We start from the raw sequence: 20639 nt of genomic DNA on the forward strand, positions 1-20639 counted from the left end.
TCCAGGTGCTGCAGTAAGTGGCCTGTATGTCTCCTACAGCACTGATATAGCAACTGCAGAGAGTTCACAGAGGACCAAAGAAAGAACAGAACGCTCACGGGGGGCGGGGTTTGGTGGGGCTTCGGCATGAGGAATGTAGATGTGAGATGGTCTCTCCCCCAATTAGGCTTTGTATCCCAGAGGTGCTGACACTTCAGACGTCATGCACATCCTGGCTTTCTCTTTAGAAAAGGGGAACAGTTCCATTCCAGTTGATGGTGGCCTCTCTCCACTTGCTTCTGATTGCCATCTCCACTGGAGAAAACCGTCTTCCTGGCCTGTGTTCATCTTCATGTCGGACTCTTTCCCAGTGATGGGAGTGAGTATCTGTCGGGGGGAACAGCCAGCATTTAGACCCCAGCCTATGTATACCATTTTGGAGGAAGCCAGGAAGGAAGGAATGTAGGATGGGTGGGCAGGAGTTGGGCTCAGCAAGCTGTGTTCCTAGAACTGGGTAAGCAGAGGGGGATTCTAGTAGATGATGGTATTTAGACTCGCCCCATACAAAACACGACCATGATAACCTGGGTTGTTGTAGATTTTGGAAACGGAATATTGATGACATGTAATGGCATGGTCCAGCACCAGATGGGACACGTAGAGCCGGGTGTAGGTCACCGGATGTTGTCAGGAAAAACAAGAAAAGAGAGAGCTTACCACTTCTCAATGCTTCTAAGAGTACCTTTGCATTTTGGGGTGAAGGGCAAAGTATTCTCATGAGGTAGTCAAGAACTGAGTTCCAGGCCCAGGTTGGTCTCAAATGACATTGAGACCAACTTGAGAGGGTACTTAAGGGTACTTAATATCTCTCAGCCTCATTTACTCAATTAGGAATCATTTTTTGGCCACTTCAGTTTCCTCTACATAAAATAAATATCATAGTATCTACCTCAGCTGACTGTTGGGAGAATGAGATAGTGTACGTAAAGTTTTCAACGCAGAGCCCGGAACAGAATGCTTGCCATGCATGTGAGCTAATAAAAACAAAAAACGATGCTTTCCTCGAAGAAGAGAGTGAAGTAGAAACGATAATATATTTTAAGGAATGTATTGTCAGTGTCCCACTAAATGAAATGGGCTCATGTATATCTCTATATCTACATAGATATTTCTCATAATTAAAGAAAAAGAATTAGGAGTTACACAGATAAAGCAGTCACTAAGATACTTCTCCAGATTTAGTCATAATGATGAAAAGTTGCTTAACACCAGACCTGTGATACTAAATGCAAAGAGTCAGACATCAAATCAACAAGGCTCCATCTATGGTGCCGAGGTACCAGATACAGCCTCCCAGTCTCATCGTGGTTTTTCCCTTGTCCAAAAGGCTAATGTTTAAAGACATCTTAAGATTGGTCTTTTTTCCTCATGTGTTTAAAAAAATATGGTGGGAATTGAAATGGATTGTGTGGTCGCCCTTGGACCAGAACCTCTAAGGTTTGCTGGGACTGTGCCTTCGTTATCGTTGCTTTCCTAGTGGCTGGCATGGTGGTTGCGTCTTAGTAGACCTCAAAAATGCTTTTTGAACTAATCTGAACACAAATGCCCTCTCAGTTTCGTTACTATGTCCCGGGATGATTGATCATCTGATGTTTGTTCTTGGGATAGAATAGACCAATTGGAACTTCCCTGCCCCTATCCCTTTGTTTTTCTAGTTCTTTCCTTGGGCATTACATGCCTTGTGCTCACAGATAGAAGACCCCAGGGAAGATTTTTTGGAAATCTGACTCTCAACCTTTTGTTTTTTCTCTTACCTACAAGTTGTTGGTTCCTCTGTGCTACTTCTAGACCCCCCTACCCTTATTTAAAGCAGGTTTAGAATTCCCACGTTACAATGCTTAGGTTAGGCCCATGGGATCGATGCCTAGGTTTCATTTCAGAGATCACACTTCTACACCTTCCTGCAGAGCTAGCATGAGCTGTGAACCGGCGGTAGCTGCATCTCTCTGAGCACATTAAAGCTCAGGGCACTTGGGATCTGGAATGCTCACCTACGGTAAGGTGCGCAGGCTTGTTCTGTGCGGGCTGGCCACTGTAGAAGTACAGCTCAAAGAGGCGCTCCACTTTCCAGTCTGATAACAGCTGCCTGTTTGTGCTAAAAAGGACGCTGTAATTTCCATTGATGTTGCACAGCCAAATAGGTAACTTGGGAGTCTTCAGCATGCTGCCCACCTGCAAGGGGAGAGGGGGATACAGATGAACATAGAGATTTGGCCACACTGTGAAAGATGCTGATATGGCATCAGGATCAAAAAGCAGCTTGGGGGCTCGGCGTTGCGCGGGGAGCTGTGCAGGGCTCAGTGTGTGAAGGAAGATTTCAAACGAAAGCTTCATCATGAATGAATTTACATTTATGAATGGCGTGGTGGTGATGCTGCAGTTTTTCTCTGCATGGATTGTATTTTATAACATTTTGGGGATGGGCTCACGGAGGAGGTGGGACCACCTCAGTTCAGTTTGGAAGGGAGGTGGAGAATAAATAGATAAACTGAAATAGAAATGTAGGGGTGGAACAGGAGAACGTCAAGTGGTCTTTGTTGTTGGCTAGCGTATTTACCCCCATTCCCAAGGTAGGACAGTATTTCATTCAGCAGGTGGTCATTCTGGCAGCACTAACCATTTAGAATATAGGAAAAAGAGACTATTTAGAATATGGAAACAGTGAATATTTTGAATACAGAAAAAAGCTTCTGGGAAATAAGGGGGACACACACACCCTCACACTCACACAGATATACATATATCTGCGTGTTAACGTGTAGATCAATTGTGAAGAGGTACTTACAGCTGAGTGTACTAGTTTAATATTACCTATAATGTTAAGTTCACTGTTTTAAGCAGCTTGTTATCTGGTTTTTCCAGGCAACTGTCAATTCAGCCTTGAATTTTCAAGGTAGTGCATTAGATTCACAAAAACACCACTCTGGGAGGTGCCGTAATAAAGGGTCCTACACACTGCAGTAGCCCCTGAGGGTATCTCGATATTACAGTGTATTTTTCTTAATGATGTCTCCCATTTTGTTTGAAGAGGCAGGGAAGCACATTTTTTTAAATGCCATTGAAACTCATTAATGTTAAAAAAAATTCTTTTTTTCTACTTAAAGAGACAAACATGAGCTACATGGAAACCCCCATCATTTTCACACGATGCCAGGGAGAGCTCTGGACCCTCAGCCCTGGCACGTCTTCCCATAACAAAAGGATTCAGTTCTGTTTCTTTTCTTCTCAGTCCTTCAAGTTGTCCTGTGTGCTCAGGAGCAAATTCTTTTGTGTGGAAAATCCATCTTTGAGAAAATGATCATGTGTTTTGTAAACCCAAGTACTAAAGGCTAATAACTTGACATTTTGATTTCTCAATAGTTCTATTCAAATCTCTTCCTTTTTCTAGAGTTTAAATTCTTCAGTTGTGGGTGAGTGGGTGAATCAGAGGTGCTTTTGTCTTTAAGCTTTTCTCTTCAGCTACTGGAGAAAAATTATATTACTGTGTTTAAAAGAAATGACCTCAGTTTTAGTTGACAGTTGGAAAAAGGGGTGCAAGCCCAGCACCCCAGTCTGGATATGCTCATAGTGGGTGCAGGAGTTGCTCATCTGCCACACCAGCACTGGCCCCTCTGGGCTGAGTATAACATGAACCTCTCACACAACAAACGTGGGGCAAGTCGCCCACTGGCTACGTCGGAAATAAAACACAGAGGATGTGCCACTGAAGCAGCGCCATGTGTTTACGTTCCAGGAGCCACCCCCAAGTTCCAAAGAACACTGTCACCATTCATTTGTTATAAAATAAGCTCTTTCTTTCTCAGGCCTTCTTGCGATGGTACCTCCTGTACTAAGGTTATGTGTAATCAATATATGATCCATGTGATTTGGGATTGTTAAGGTTGGAACACATGGATAAACCAATTAGGAAACTGAGGGCTGTTTGTAATAAAAAGCCACTCCATTTGAACTTCAGGTCGATGTTCTGGCTGATTTTAAACCAAAGAAATTTCCTGTAAATTATGTGTGGGTGGATGTAATAGACTGTATGATATTGTTTCATGGAATCTTTGTAACGTAGGCAAAATTCAACAGGCGCTCAGATTCATACTCCGCAAAGGGCTGACACCACACTGTTGTGCTTTTATGCAACAATGCAATGGGTTTCTTTCCTGAACTCAAAGCTACTCAAGATTTTATTAAAGTAGGAGGAAAATGAAGTAGTCATAAATATAACAATCTCCAGCACCCAAAGTGACCAGCCACAGACCCCACACTAAGCAGGCAAAGTCCCGCTTGTCTTGAGAGACTCTGGTCAAGAGGAAAATGTCTGTCACAGCACTTTGGGTTTTAACTCCAAGGGGTGAGCCTTCGGATTACAGCTGAGAACATACCTGGTTTAAAGGGAGTCCCACAAAACCAAAACTGAGCACCTCCCAATGGAACCCAGCCAAATATCACGCCCTTTTCATTCCTCTGAGCACCATGTAATCTGTTTGACTGGAATCTTCTGTTAAGAATTTGTAATGTGGGTTCAAGATGGTGGAGTAGAAGGACGTGCGTTTACTCCTCTTGCGAGAGCACGGGAATCACAACTAAATGCTGAACAGTCATCGACAGGAAGACACTGGAACTCACCAAAAAAGATACCCCACATCCAAAGACAAAGGAGAAGCCACAATGAGACGGTAGGAGGGGCACAATCACAATAAAAACAAATCTCATAACTGCTGGGTGGGTGACTCACAAACTGGAGAACGCTTATACCACAGAAGTCCACCCACTGGAGGGAAGGGTCTGAGTCCCACGTCAGGCTTCCCAACCTGGGGGTCTGGCAACAGAGAGAGGAATTCCTAGAGAATCAGACTTTGAAGGCTAGTGGGATTTGATTGCAGGCCTTCGACAGGACTGGGGGAAACAGAGACTCCACTCCTGGAGGGCACACACAAAGTCGTGTGCACATCGGGACTCAGGGGAAGGACCAGTGACCCCATAGGAGACTGAACCAGACCTACCTGCTAGTGTTGGAGGGTCTCCTGCAGAGGCGGGGAGTGGCTGTGGCTCACTACGGGGCAAGGACACTGGCAGCAGCAGTGCTGGGAAGTACTCCTTGGCGTGAGCCCTCCCAGACTCTGTCATTAGCCCCACCAAAGAGCCCAGGTAGGCTCCAGTGTTGGGTTGCCTCAGGCCAAACAACCAACAGGGAGGGAACTCAGCCCCACCCATCAGGAAGCTTGCACAAGCCTCTTAGATAGCCTCATCCACCAGAGGGCAGACAGCAGAAGCAAGAAGAACTACAATCCTGCAGCTTGTGGAACAAAAACCACATTCACACAAAGATAGACAAGATGAAAAGGCAGAGGGCTATGTACCAGATGAAGGAACAAGATAAAACCCCAGAAAAACAACTGAATGAAGTGGAGATAGGCAACCTTCCAGAAAAAGAATTCAGAATAATGATAGTGAAGATGATCCAGGACCTCAGAAAAAGAATGGAGGCAAAGATCGAGAAGTGCAAGAAATGTTTAACAAAGACCTAGAAGAATTAAAGAACAAACACCTAGAAGAATTAAAGAACAAACGAACAGAGATGAACAATGCAATAACTGAAATGAAAAATACACTAGAAGGAACCAATAGCAGAATAACTGAGGCAGAAGAATGGAAAAGTGATCTGGAAGACAGAATGGTGGAATCCACTGCTGCAGAACAGAATAAAGAAAAAAGAATGAAAAGAAATGAAGACAGCCTAAGAGACCTCTGGGACAACATTAAATGCAACAACATTCGCATTATAGGGGTCCCAGAAGGAGAAGAGAGAAAGGACCAGAGAAAATATCTGAAGAGATTATAGTTGAAAACTTCCCTAACATGGGAAAAGAAATAGCCACTCAAGTCCAGGAAGTGCAGAGAGTCCCAGGCAGGATAAACCCAAGGAGAAACATGCGGAGACACATAGTAATCAAATTGACAAAAATTAAAGACAAAGAAAAATTATTGAAGGCAACAAGGGAAAAACGACAAATAACATACAAGGGAACTCCCATAAGGTTAACAGCTGATTTCTAGGCAGAAACTCTACAAGCCAGAAGGGAGTGGCATGATATATTTAAAGTGATGAAAGGGAAGAACCTACAACCAAGATTACTCTACCTAGCAAGGATCTCACTCAGATTCGATGGAGAAATCAAAAGCTTTACAGACAAGCAAAGGCTAAGAGAATTCAGCACCACCAAAACAGCTCTACAACAAATGCCAAAGGAACTTCTCTAAGTGGGAAACACAAGAGAAGAAAAGGACCTACAAAAACAAACCCATAACAATTAAGAAAACGGTAATAGGAACATACATATCGATAATTACCTTAAATGTGAATGGAACAAATGCTCCAACCAAAAGACACAGGCTGGCTGAATGGATACAAAAACAAGACCCATATATATGCTGTCTACAAGAGACCCACTTCAGACCTAGGGACACATACAGACTGAAAGTGAGGGGATGGAAAAAGATATTCCATGCAAATGGAAATCAAAAGAAAGTTGGAGTAGCAATACTCATATCAGATAAAATAGACTTTAAAATAAAGAATGTTACAAGAGACTAGGAAGGACACTTCATAATGATCAAGGGATCAATCCAAGAAGAATATATAATAATTATAAATATATATGCACCCAGCACAGGAGTGCCTCAATACATAAGGCAACTGCTAACAGCTATAAAAGAGGAAATCGACAGTAACACAATAATAGTGGGGGACTTTAACACCTCATTTACACCAATGGAAAGATCATCCAAGCAGAAAATTAATAAGGAAACACAAGTTTTAAATGACACAATAGACCAGATAGATTTAATTGATATTTATAGGACATTCCATCCAAAAACAGCAGATTACACTTTCTTCTCAAGTGCACATGGAACATTCTCCAGGATAGATCACATCTTGGGTCACAAATCAAGCCTCAGTAAATTTAAGAAAATTGAAATCATATCAAGCATCCTTTCTGACCAAAACACTATGAGATTAGAAATCAATTACAGGGGAAAAAAAAAAAAAAAACGTAAAAAGCACAAACACATGGAGGCTAAATAATACGTTACTAAATAACCAAGAGATCACTGAAGAAAGCAAAGAGGAAATCAAAAAATACCTAGAGACAAATGACAACGAAAACACAATGATCCAAAACCTATGGGATGCAGCAAAAGCAGTTCTAAGAGGGAAGTTTATAACAATACAAACCTACCTCAAGAAACAAGAAAAATCTCAAATAAATAATCTAACCTTACACTTAATGTAACTAGAGAAAGAAGAATAAACAAAACCCAAAGTTAGCAGAAGGAAAGAAATCATAAAGATCAGAGCAGAAATAAATGAAATAAAAACAAAGAAAACAATAGCAAAGATCAATAAAACTAAAAGTTTGTTCTTTGAGAAGATAAACAAAATTGATAAACCATTAGCCAGACTCATCAAGAAGAAGAGGGAGAGGACTCAAATCAATAAAATTAGAAATGAAAAAGGAGACGTTACAACAGACACCGCAGAAACACAAAGCATCCTAAGAGACTACTACAAGCAACTTTATGCCAATAAAATGAACAACCTGGAAGAAATGGACAAATTCTTAGAAAGGTATAACCTTCCAAGACTGAACCAGGAAGAAATAGAAAATATGAACAGACCAATCACAAGTAATGAAATAGAAACTCTGATTAAAAATCTTCCAACAAACAAAAGTCCATGACCAGATGGCTTCACAGGTGAATTCTATCAAACATTTAGAGAAGAGCTAACACCCATCCTTCTGAAACTCTTCCAAAAAATTGCAGAGGAAGGAACACTCCCAAACTCATTCTATGAGGCCACCATCAGCCTGATACCAAAATCAAAGGTAGTACAAAAAAAGGAAATTACAGACCAATATCACTGATGAATATAGATGCAAAAATCCTCAACAAAACACTAGCAAACAGAATCCAGCAACACATTAAAAGGATCATACACCATGATCAAGTGGGGTTTATCCCAGGAATGCAAGGATTCTTCAATATATACAAATCAGTCAATGTGATACACCATATGAACAAACTGAAGAATAAAAACCATACAATCATCTCAGTAGATGCAGAAAAAGCTTTTGACAAAATTCAACACCCATTTATGATAAAAACTCTCCAGAAAGTGGGCATAGAGGGAACCTACCTCAACATAATAAAGGCCGTATATGACAAACCCACCGCAAACATCATTCTCAATGGTGAAAAACTGAAAGCATTTCCTCTAAGATTAGGAACAAGACAAGGATGTCCACTCTCACCACTATTATTCAGCATAGTTATGGAAGTCCTAGTCATGGCAATCAGAGAAGAAAAAGAAATAAAAGTAATACAAATTGGAAAAGAAGAAGTAAAACGGTCACTGTTTGCAGATGAGATGATACTATACATAGAGAATCCTAAAAAATGCCACCAGAAAACTACTAGAGCTAATCAATGAATTTGGCAAAGTTGCAGGATACAAAATTAATGCACAGAAATCTCTTGCATTCCTATACACTAATGATGAAAAATCTGAAAGAGAAATGAAGGAAACACTCCCATTTACCATTGCAATAAAAGGAATAAAATACCTAGGCATAAACCTACCTACGGAGACAAAAGACCTGTATGCAGAAAACTATAAGACACTGATGAAAGAAATTAAAGATGATACAAACAGATGGAGAGATATACCATGTTCTTGGATTAGAAGAATGAATATTGTGAAAGTGACTCTACTACCCAAAGCAATCTACAGATGCAGTGCAATCCCTATCAAATTACCAATGGCGTTTTTTATAGAAGTAGAACAAAAAGTCTTAAAATTTGTATGGAGACACCAAAGACCCCGAATAGCCAAAGCAGTCTTGAGGGAAAAAAACGGAGCTGGAGGAATCAGACTCCCTGACTTCAGAGTATACTACAAGGCTGCAGTAATCAAGACAGTATGGTACTGGCACAAAAACAGAAACATAGATTAATGGAATAGGATAGAAAGCCCAGAGATAAACCCACGCAACTATGGTCAACTAATCTATGACAAAGGAGGCAAGGATATACAATGGAGAAAAGACAGTCTCTTCAGTAAGTGGTGCTGGGAAAGCTGGACAGCTACATGTAAAAGAATGAGATTAGAACACTCCTTAACACCATACACAAAAATAAACTCAAAATGGATTAGAGGCCTAAATATAAGACCAGACACTATAAAACTCTTAGAGGAAAACATAGGAAGAACACTCTTTGACATAAATCACAGCAAGATCTTTTTTGATCCACCTCCTAGAGTAATGGAAATACAAACAAAAAGAAACAAATGGGACCTAATGAGACTTAAAAGCTTTTGCAAAGCAAAGGAAACTACAAACAAGATGAAAAGACAGCCCTGAGAATGGGAGAAAATATTTGCAAACGAATCAACGGAGAAAGGATTCATCTCCAAAATTTATAAGCAGCTCATGCAGCTCAATATTAAAAAAATGAACAACCCGATCAAAAAATTGGCAGAAGACATAAGTAGACATTTCTCCAATGAAGACATACAGATGGGCAAGAAGGACATGAAAAGTTGCTCAACATCATTAATTATTAGAGAAATACACATCAAAACTACTATGCGGTATCACCTCACACCAGTTAGAATGGGCATCATCAGAAAATCTACAAACAACAAATGCTGGAGAGAGTGTGGAGAAAAGGGAACCCTCTTGCACTGTTGGTGGGAATGTAAATTGATACAGCCACTATGGAGAACAGTATGGAGGTTCCTTAAAAAACTAAAAATGGAATTACCATATGACCCAGCAATCCCACTACTGGGCATATACCCAGAGAAAACCATAATTCAAAAAGACACATGCACCCCAATGTTCATTGCAGCACTATTTACAGTAGCCATTCATGGAAGCAACCTAAATGCCCATCTACAGACGAATGGATAAAGAAGATGTGGTACATATATACAATGGAATATTACTCAGCCATAAAAAGGAATGAAATTGGGTCATTTGTAGAGACGTGGATGGATCTAGAGACTGTCATACAGAGCGAAGTAAGTGAGAAAGAGAAAAACAAATATCGTATATTAACGCATATATATGGAACCTAGAAAAATGGTACAGATGAACTGGTTTGCAGGGCAGAAGTTGAGACACTGATGTAGAGAACAGATGTATGGACACCAAGGGGGGAAAGTGGCAGGGGGTGGTGGTGGTGGTGTGATGAATTGGGCGATTGGGATTGACATGTATACACTGATGTGTATAAAATGGATAACTAATAAGAACCTGCTGTATTAAAAAATAAATAAGATAAAATTCAAAAAAAAAAAGAATTTGTATTGCTTTGGGGTAGACACAATTTATCAGCTAAGCTCCCCCAAAGGAGGATTCTAAATATGTTTTATTGGTGAGATTCCACCAATGCAGAATTTGTGTGTGTTGCCTCATGTTGCCATGGTAAGAAGGAAATTAAATTGTGATACAGTGGTGCTATAAATAAAATACCTTTCTCCTTAAATTCACTCATAGTGTTATAAGCCCAGTGTGTTCAGCCTTACATGCAGCAATCAAGCCTTCCACACATGTACCATTTAGTGTAAAGTTATGAAGATAGGAAGAAAGATGGGACAATTCTAAGCACCAGAGGATGAGGATGGAGTCCACGTAATTCTTTCTTATGCCGCCGTCTAGAACAATGGCTCTTACAGTCTGCCTTTGCACAGCGAGCGTGATGTTGAAGTCCCAAGGCCCCCAGCCGGTGATCTGAACCGGAGAAAGGTTTTGGAAATGTCGTGTTTTCTTTGCTGATTCCTGGTGACAATTTGTGTGCATGACTGTTTGGGGTCTGGCTCTCATCTCTGCCACCTGGAACTTGAGTTGATGTAACTTCTCTCAGTGAGTTTGCAGGGATGTTGTCATGTTTGCAGGGCACTACCTCGGTGACTCAGTGGTAGAGAACAGTGGGTCGAGCTTCATCTGGTACTTTTAGGCTTGGATATCTTCCTATCAGTCTCTTTAAAGGGAAAATGTAAAGAGGGAAGAGGGTAGCACTCGGATGGTGATGTGCTCTGCCAGGGCTGCTGGGGGAATAAATCCAGCAAGACCTAAATGGCTTCAGTCCCTTCTAAAAACCAGAGTTGATTTTTCTTCTCTGTGGCAGGTGCGAAGGTAATGTGAACCTCCTAAGGCTTTCCAGATGGTGTTAGACTCCAACTGCTTTATGTTCTCACTTAGGTATTGGAACCTCACACTCAAACCTGTACCTTCAAATAGAAAAGTGACGGGAGGCTTCAAAATAGTGCCTCATCCTGAGGGGAGCTGGCTGTGTGCTGCAGGAACCATCCGTCTGCTGGGCTCTGGGGGCCCTGCCATGTCATCTAATGAGAGCTCCTTTTTTATTTTTTAATCTCACCTACTGGGCTGTGACATTGGGACTGAAAGACGTGTGTTTTTGCAATCTCTGCAATTTTGTCACCGAGTAAGAAGAGATTCGCTTCGGGAAGACAGATGCAGTGGTACAGGAGGGGTTTCACCTCGACAGCAGAATCTGTCAGGCAGCACGTTGGTTTTCTTTTGAACTCAGAAACCTTATATTAGGTTTCTATTACCAGTGCCTACATAGAATCTTCTGATGTAGAGCACCCACCCTAGGCGGGAGTCCCTAAATACCCATAAAATGCTTAAACCTATATGCTTTTGGCATATTCACGTGTCCTGTGCAGAGTCACTATGCCTCAGAGCAGAAAGGGAGGGGAGCGACTGTGAGAGCCTCAATCCAGTGATGCTTAAAGCATTGTCCTAGAACCACATCTGGTTCTTTTCTGAGCAAATTGCTGTTCTGCAAGAAGTTCTATGATAAAACGTTATGAAATACTAGACATCTGTATGCACTGCAGTCAGATGGGGCTTCTGGTTAGCACGTCTCTGAGTGCCACTGAGCTTGTCCTTCTAGCACATAAGTGAGAGATGTGGTCTGACAAACCACAGGTGAAGGGTAACGGATACTTGAAAGGGTACGTGCTACCAGTACCTGCAGTTCATGGTCAACTCAAACTCACCACTGCTTTAACCTGGAAGTCAGGGGATAAAGTTCTAGATGTTGAGCACAGCCGTCATGCATTCTAAAACTGAGCCATGATTTGGCTACCATCTAACTGTTGTGGTTCAGCAGCAGTGTACCTGTGACTGATCTTACAGACTATGTAGTACAGATCTACATCTCTATGTCAATACATTGATGCGATCGATTACGAAAGTACTTCTGATGATATAATGCCAAGAACTGGCATTTTGTATTTACCACTTTATCAGAAAACAAGCCAAGATGATCATGACAGGCAACGTGGCACGGTGGGCTGAAGGGGCCTTTGGATGTAGCTGGGCCTGGGATCAGAACCCTGGCTCTGACACTTCCCTAGCTGGTGGCCTAGGGCAACTTCCTATACTTTTCTCAGTCTGGATTTTCTCATCTCTAAAATGAATGACCAAACAACAGCCAGTGCACTTGAACTAACACTGATTATAACTTTGAGTGGAAGTGAGGATTAAATGAAAGAAGATATCATTACCAGTGGCTTAGAGAGAGCCTGGCACACAGTATGTGCTCTACACAAGTGGCTGTTGGCAATATAATGACTAAATGAGCTTTAAAAAATACCGTCTTCAAGGATGATGAGAAAATATAAAATTCTTATATACATAAAGTCATTCTATGTAAAAATTATTTTAATAATAATAGATGAGTTGTAGATTGCTTTTATCCTGGAATATAATGAGCTGCTATAGAAAATAAAAAAGCACCTTCAGATTAAATAAACTTTATGTGTACACATGTGGATGCCTAATAGTCATATATCTCAGCAGTTCAAGTAAGAATACTACCTACCAGCCTATATTTGCTCTTTAATACATTTGTTCTGAAACCAAGCTTCAAGTGCACGTTAGAGACAACATAATAAACATCCTCCGGGTTTCAAGCCATTAGTGTACAATTTCAGGCAATTTTTACCGCGGGCAGGATTCATAGGCCTCTCCCTGGGGAGAGAACACTGACACTAAGAAGAAAGGATGAAAAGCCACATTAGTCACTTTTCGAAAAGATGGGAGCTTTGTAGATGTGATTTCTATGTAGATTTAAAAGCTAACCTGGCCTGTCGCCATCCTTTGCCCTACTTCCAATTTGTGAGCAGGCCTTTGGACGGTGGTCCTGAGGTCGGGTACATTTTGCCCTCTTCCCGGCAGGAAAGCTCTTATTTATTTATTTATTTTTTTAACCTTAGGCCTCGGCCTCTTGATTGACTTTAAGGTCCCAACAAACACCCACTTTATTATTGGAGGATATTTTAGGCTCTGCAGGTATTTTTCTTTAGAGCATGATTTAGTAGCACTATTGGTCAGAGCTGACTTGTATCAAAAGAAATGCGATCCAGGGAAAATGGTAGCACTGGATTGCTGTGAATTCTTGACTCTCTGAGGCTCTCTCTCTCTCTCTCTCTCTCTCTCTCTCTCTCTCTATCTCACTCTCTTTCTTGGAGCAGGGGCGGGGGTGGTGGTGGTGGGGCGCGTAGCCTTTGATATAGTTTCTTTTGTTGGAGCAGCTTAGTAGCTATTTAGCAAACACCTGTTTAATTTTAATTTAAGATAAGGTTTGAAACTTGCCCTGAAAGCCTTGCAAAAGGTAAAAAGGAATAGAAAGCTGTCAACCTTTCTGATACTGATTGAAAGGAGATACTCTTTCTTGTAATTTCAGTTGAAATAGCTAGTTTTCCAGTTCTGCACACCATGGATTTAATCAGCTAAGCCAAACGAGATTTTTTTTTTTTTTTTTCCGTTTTTTAGAGCAGTGATTCAGTCAGGGCAGTTTTGTCCCCCAGGGGACATTTGGCAATGTCTGAAGACATTTTTGGTTGTCACGCTGGGCGGGGGGCATAGTGGGTAAAAGCCAGGATGCTGCTAAACATCCCATAATGCACAGGACAGCCCCCATCACAAAGAATTATCCAGTCCAAAATATCAGTAGTGCTGAGGTTAAGCAGCCCTGTTCCAGAACAGAGGTTTCTAGCCTTGGATGCACATTAGAATCACCTGAGGACTTAAAAAAAATTCAATGCCCAGGTGCTCTCCAGGCCAGATAAACAGAGTCATTGGGTAGGACAAGGCTGTACAATTTGTCGGGTCCAGTACAAAATGAAAAAGTGGAGGCCTTTGTTGAAAAAGTGTTAAGAATTTTAAGGCAGTGACAACAGAGCATCAAACCAAGTGCAGCACCTTGTAAGTGTGGGGCTGGGTGTGAGCACACAGGTCCTACACACGTGTAGTTGATACTGTTCTGGAGGGTGACCTGGGCATTGATAGTTTTAAAAGCTCCACAAGTGGACCAAAGACTAACAGACACCTCACCAAAGAAGACAGACAGATGGCAAATAAGTATATGCAAAGATGTTCCATACCATATACTATAATATTATCAGGGCAATGCAAAAAAAAAAAACCCAATAATTGAGATACCACTACACACCTATTAGAATGGCCGAAATCCAGAACACTGACAATACCAAATGCTGGCAAGGATGTAGGGCCACAGGATGTCTCATCCATTGCTGGTAGGAATGTAAAACGGCACAGCCAGTTTGGAAGGCACTTTGGTAGTTTCCTACAAAACTAAACATACCATATGATCTAGCATTTGCCCTCCTTGGTATTTACCCAAAGGAGTTGAAAACTTACATCCACACAAAAAACCTGCACACGGATGTTTATAGCAGCTTTATTCATAATTACCAAAACTTGGAAGCAGCCAAGATATCTTTTGTAAGTGAATGGATAAGTAAACCATGGTTTATCAGTAGAATAATATTTGTTCAATGAAATGTTACTCACAATATTCCAATGGAATATTATTCAGTGCTATAAAGAAATGAGGTATCAAACTGTGAAAATACATGGAGGAAATTTAAATGCATAGTATTAAGTGAAAGAAGCCAATCTGAAAAGGCTACATACTCTATGATTCTAACTAGGTAACCTTCTGGAAAAGGTAAAACTATGGAGACAGTAAAAAGATCATTGGTGGCTGGGGTTGGAGGGGACGGAGGGTTGCACAGCAGGGCACAGAGGATTTTTAGGGCAGTGAAACTACTCTGTATGATGCTATAATGGTGGATACATGTCATTGTACCTTTGTCCAAACCCATAGAATGTAAACACCAAGAGTGAACCCTAATGTAAACTATGGACTTTGGACGATAGCGATATGTCAGTGTAGGTTCATCAGTTGTAACAAATGTACCACTCTGGTGATGGATACTGATAATGTGGAGGCCATGCCTGTGTAGGGATAGGGGATACATGGAAATCTTTGTAAATACTTTCCACTCAGTTTTACCGAGAGCTTAAAGCTGCTCTAAAAAAATAAAGTCGCTTGAAAAAACAAAACTCTCCAGGTGATTTCAATGTGCAGCCAGTGTCAAGATCGCTGTTATTTAGCTTTTATTGCCTAGCCTTCCTATAGCACTCAGTTTACGTATGTGGTATTGGCCCATGTATAACTCCTCTTTGTATTGGACACAGAATCTCACAATCAATAGATGCTGAATGAACATGGCTGAATAAAACACTCTACTGTTATTCCTTATCATCTATTATAAAGCCTTATGTGTGGAGAGGTCATTCGGGCTTTCCAAACAGGCTTCAGCATTCACGATTTTGTTTGCTGTTCGCATCAGTCATGTGGTTGCAGGGCAAGTGTTAGGACATTAGTCTGTGGATGAGGAAGCAGGCTCAGAGCAGGTAAGGGACTGGCCCAAGTCACACTTCTGTGAGTGGCAGGGCAAGGCCTCCAGCCAAGTCTCCTGGTTCCCAGGACAGGGCTGTTTTCCACGTGTTAGGGGAACCTCCCCACTTTTACACCAGGTTTCTAAAGTATGGTGCACGTGCCCCTTGGTGGCATGTGGCACGGAAGTCAGGGCACAAGGAGTGAACTTTAAAACAAAACATGTTTACTTATTTATTTAATATGTATTAGAAAAAAATAGCATATCAAGTCCATAGTTTGTATTACTGCTGCAGAAAACATTAGATTCAAATTGTAAAAGTGAGTTGATTTAAAGGAAAATATTAAGCAAATAACAGCAGAGGTGGTGCGAAGATATGACAAAGCTTTTGAATTACCTAATTAAATGACAGAACTATGAGAAACACTTTTAAAGCTTTGTAGTTTAAAATGAGGATACAGTGAAATAATATTGTGAAAGAGCTTTGTAATAGTAGACACAGCACTAAAATTGTTGTGGTTTTTGCACCCTCACTCCTTGAAACTTGCCCCCAGTGTATCCTACCAGACTGAGTCTTGGCCTGTTATTGGGCTCTGATAGGTACAGAGTGCTTTACCATGGACCTCAAGTGACCATGCATGGGTGAAAGAAAAGAAAAATATGTAAAATGAAACCTGTAAGTCCCCTATTTCTGGCTTAGTTGTCCTTGTCATTATATATATATATATATCAAATTCTAACATGAATTCCCAAATTGTCTAGAACAAACGATTAGGAACTGTATAATGATAACAAATCCATTCTCTGTCTAGGGCATATTCAAAGTACAGTCTTCACATTCATACAGTGCAAATCTTTGCATCCATTAAATGTGGTGAAGGATATATATTCATTGGCATATAAGGACGTTAGTGTTAAATGAGAAAGGCAGGGTTCAGAGGAGTAGAATAGAACATATTTATATGAGAAAGAGAAGGAAGCATTTCTGAGAGGATTGACCCTGGGTGATGGGATTGGGTTCATTTCTTTTGCTTTTAGCTTATCTGTCACTTCTCATTTTTTCTTTTTCTTTTTTTAAATTGAAGTATAGTTGATTTACAATGTTATGTTAGTTTCTGGTGTCATTTTTCTATGATGGACTAGATTCCAAACTCAAGGAATACTAGGTAAACTTTTAAGACACACTTGTACACAAAATATACTAATTCTGTGAAAGTCAGACACTACGTTCCCAATGCTATCAGAAGTGATTTGTATGTGTTGTGAGATGCTGATTTCATGATTAACGCATTGTAGCTGGAGCCAACAGTAGGAGGAAAGACAGATGAAGCTATGGATATAAAAGGACATGATAAAGTGTAAATCCCTGTACGTTGAAAGGGATTTTGAGCTGGAACCAGGAGAGTGAAGGACAGGCTCTGAGCAATGGGGCCTCATTTGTTGCTGGTGGATGGTGAGCCTGGGGGGGTTTGTCACCATCACATTGAATTCCATCCCAGCTAGTGTTAGGGCCGCTCCAAAGAAGTGTTGTTTTTCATAGAATCTGCCTTGCCTTCCCTGGGTTTTATAATGAAATTTTTGTGACTATATCACAGAAGCATCTTTGATTTGTGGTTTGGGTGGGTATGCTTGCTTCCTTACTCTCTCTCCTGGTTGTTTTTACAGAACCACATCTTACTTAATTCTCTGGCTGTGCTTTTCAACAGCACAGTCTACTTTCTGGTTGTCAGAGGTTGTACATCCCCTGAGCTAGAAAGCTTTTTGAGAGGTGTTTCGTAAGTGGGATTCCCTTTTTTTTTCAGTTATTTTTTTTTAAAGCTTTGAGCAATAGATAGAATATATGCATTCATGTTTGCATAATAAACGGTTGGGCAGATAACCATTCTCTGCTGGCAGTATTGATTTCTGATGAGTGGGGATGCCAGGAGACTTTATTTGTATATTTCAAGTATTGTTTAAAAATTATTTGCATATTACTTATATTACCTATACTCTGTATACATAAAAATATATAAAGTAAAATATGAAGCAAGTAAACTTGGATATTTCCATTTAGATGCTGAAAAATCTCCATGTGTGTCTATATGTGCAAGTGGAAGGCAGGCAGGAAAGTAGTAAAGGAAAAAGTAAGCTCCGATTTGAATTGCCTTGTCCAAACAGTGACACTCTGGTGGTGTGGTTGAGAATTGGGACACACTCACCTGTGCAAGTCTATCATCCTCTGAAGTGTCCTTACGCCACTGCAAATAGCCGATGTCACTGCGGGTCAGGACCCCACATAACATTTCCTGAGACTTTCCTTCCTGATAGCCGTTAAAGACGTGTGGACTTGCTCTTCCAGTTAAAATCATGTTCAAAACTGCCTAGATGACACATTTTACAAATATTTACATTTCAGGTAGTGCTGACACAAGGACTTAATTTCTTTTTTCTTTTAACAATCATAAAATGTATCATTTTTAGTGAAAAGAATGAAATCCCACAATATATAATTCTGGGAAGACGTATGTCATGAATGTTTGGTAGTCTTAAAACAGGAGTTTATTGATTTTTTTTTCTTGAGCCATGCCCCATAACTCCCCATGGGCCCTTCCTCCCTTCATATATTTTTTAAACTTTGGTTTCCATAGTTGTGATTTAAGCTGCAAGAAGCTAAGAAGTTTTTATAGTGCTTTTCTTTCAGTTATTAGGGACTCCTGGGGGGTCTTGTCAAGATATTTTCTAACGTTTCTAGAATCTCAGGGATGGCAGGCTCTCAGAGGTAAACTAGAAAGGACTGTAATGGAAAGTGGAAAGATAGAATCTGATAACAAACTCAGGGGAGCATCTTAGTTTTTCAAAGATAATTTGATCACTCTTCACTTAAGGAGAGAATATACTTAGTTGAAAGGAAAAAAAAAAAAAAAAGCCTAATTGAGATGCTACAATAAAAAGGCAAAGTCGGGGCTTCCCTGGTGGCGCAGTGGTTGAGAGTCTGCCTGCCAATGCAGGGGACACGGGTTCGAGCCCTGGTCTGGGAAGATCCCACATGCCGCGGAGCCGCTGGGCCCGTGAGCCACAGCTACTGAGCCTGCGCGTCTGGAGCCTGTGCTCCGCAACGAGAGAGGCCGCGATAGTGAGAGGCCCGCGCACCGCGATGAAGAGTGGCCCCCGCTCGCCGCGACTAGAGGAAGCCCTCGCGCAGAAACGGAGACCCAACACAGCCATAAATAAATAAATTAATTAATTTAAAAAAAAAAAAAAAAGGCAAAGTCTTCCAACCCACCTGCCTGCACAGGAAACCTCCAGCATTTGGTCGTAGCAAAGGAGTGGTGGAGACGTCCAGGTCCTTCTGAAGCCTGCAGAGCGGGAGGAGCCATCAGCACTCACAGACGGTGTTCCAGGGACATGCAGCCTCTCCTCCCGCCAGCCCGCAACGCACAGCAGCAGTTGCTTGGGCTTTTGCCTGGCCACTGTCCTTCCCATGTGCCTGGCATGTTTCCATCTGTCGCTGGGAAAGCTTCTAGGACTGCAGCTGCAGAGGTGATTGGGCAAGCTCTGGATGCCGTTGGGGGAAGCCAGCGATTAAGTGGTCAGGGAGGAGGACGAAGCGACAGATCTCACACGTTAGAATCCCTGGGTGTGGGCTCCGTGCGGGTGCTGGGCTCTGTAGCAAAACTGTTTGCGCTGAGGGCCGAGGGACGCTTGGCTTAGGGTGGTGACACGTGACCCCTCCAGAGAGTGCTGGCCCAAGGCAGAGTTGACCAGACTGTTCAAGTGGAAGCCACCAGCTGGGGAGTTAAGCCCATGTCTTGGCTGCAGCCTCTACTGTTTCACCAGGGCCAAGGGGTCAGGGTTCCATCCAGGACAGTATAATATCGAGGTGGAAAGTGCTCGTGTTGTCACCCAGAGGGAGATGCTGAGTTATGTGGGCTGTATGTGTTCTTGAACGAACCTGTTCACAGGCCTGGAAGGTCAAGCACTTCCGTGAATAAGACCTAAAGACGTGGGTCAAGCGTCAGATATAATTCAGGGCAGCGTTTCCTAAATTATGGCATGATGTTAGGTGGTATAGATAGGAGCATTTAAAAAATTTTACAGTGATGTGTTTCACACAGTTTTTTCTTTAGCACAGCAAATACATGATTTAGAGGATATTAATGTTTAAGAAGAGGATGATATTTAAATGTCTGTTGATTTTGAATTCTTTTTCTTTTATTTATTTTTTGGCCGTGCCACACAGCATGCGGGGTCTTAGTTCCCCGACCAGCGATTGAAACCGTGCCTCCCCTGCAGTGGAAGCACAGTCTTAACCACTGGACTACCAGGGAAGTCCCAAGTGTGTGTTGATTTAAGGACATTGTTAAGCAAATAATAATATAGGTCATAAAAGTATGATATGCAAAAGACAAGTTTTCAGGAACACTGCTTCAAGGCTTGAAATTCTTCCTTTCTGGGGGCCCTCTGTTTCTCTCTGACTCTCAAAAGCTTACCCTTTTCTCAGGGTCCAGAAGAAAGTCTGTTTCTTCCCAGAAGCCTTCCTTGGCCACCTTATCTGTTGGGGCCCCTCCCTCCTCTGGAATCCGTTAAGATTCATTGTCTCTGTACTTCATTTGGCATGTCAAGTACCACCTGGGACTTGCTCAGTCTCTCTGTGTACCCCTGGTTTTTCCCAAATTGGAACCTGCAAGGATGTCAGGGCCATATCCTCTTTTATTTGTATTTCCCACAGTGCCAAGAACAGGGCTTTGCATTTCATAGGGACGAAATAAATATTTGTGGGTATATATTTTATCGTACATAGAAATCATAAAATATTTTC

The 20639-nt window shown here is 41.5% G+C and overlaps 1 protein-coding gene across 1 annotated transcript in view; it reads right to left on the reverse strand.

Moving 5' to 3' along the window:
- Positions 1–223: 223 nt before the first annotated feature.
- Positions 224–20639, reverse strand: part of MINDY4B (MINDY family member 4B) — a 40301-nt gene continuing 19885 nt past the window's right edge. The window contains exons 9-12 of the mRNA XM_068545628.1: positions 19104–19176; positions 18040–18201; positions 2031–2211; positions 224–366 (exon numbers count right to left, since the gene is read on the reverse strand). Coding sequence (XP_068401729.1) covers positions 224–366; positions 2031–2211; positions 18040–18201; positions 19104–19176 — 559 coding nt within the window. The remainder of the gene's footprint in view (positions 367–2030; positions 2212–18039; positions 18202–19103; positions 19177–20639) is intronic.

The sequence above is a fragment of the Eschrichtius robustus genome, chromosome 6 (assembly GCF_028021215.1).
Source record: "Eschrichtius robustus isolate mEscRob2 chromosome 6, mEscRob2.pri, whole genome shotgun sequence".
Lineage (NCBI taxonomy): Eukaryota > Metazoa > Chordata > Mammalia > Artiodactyla > Eschrichtiidae > Eschrichtius > Eschrichtius robustus.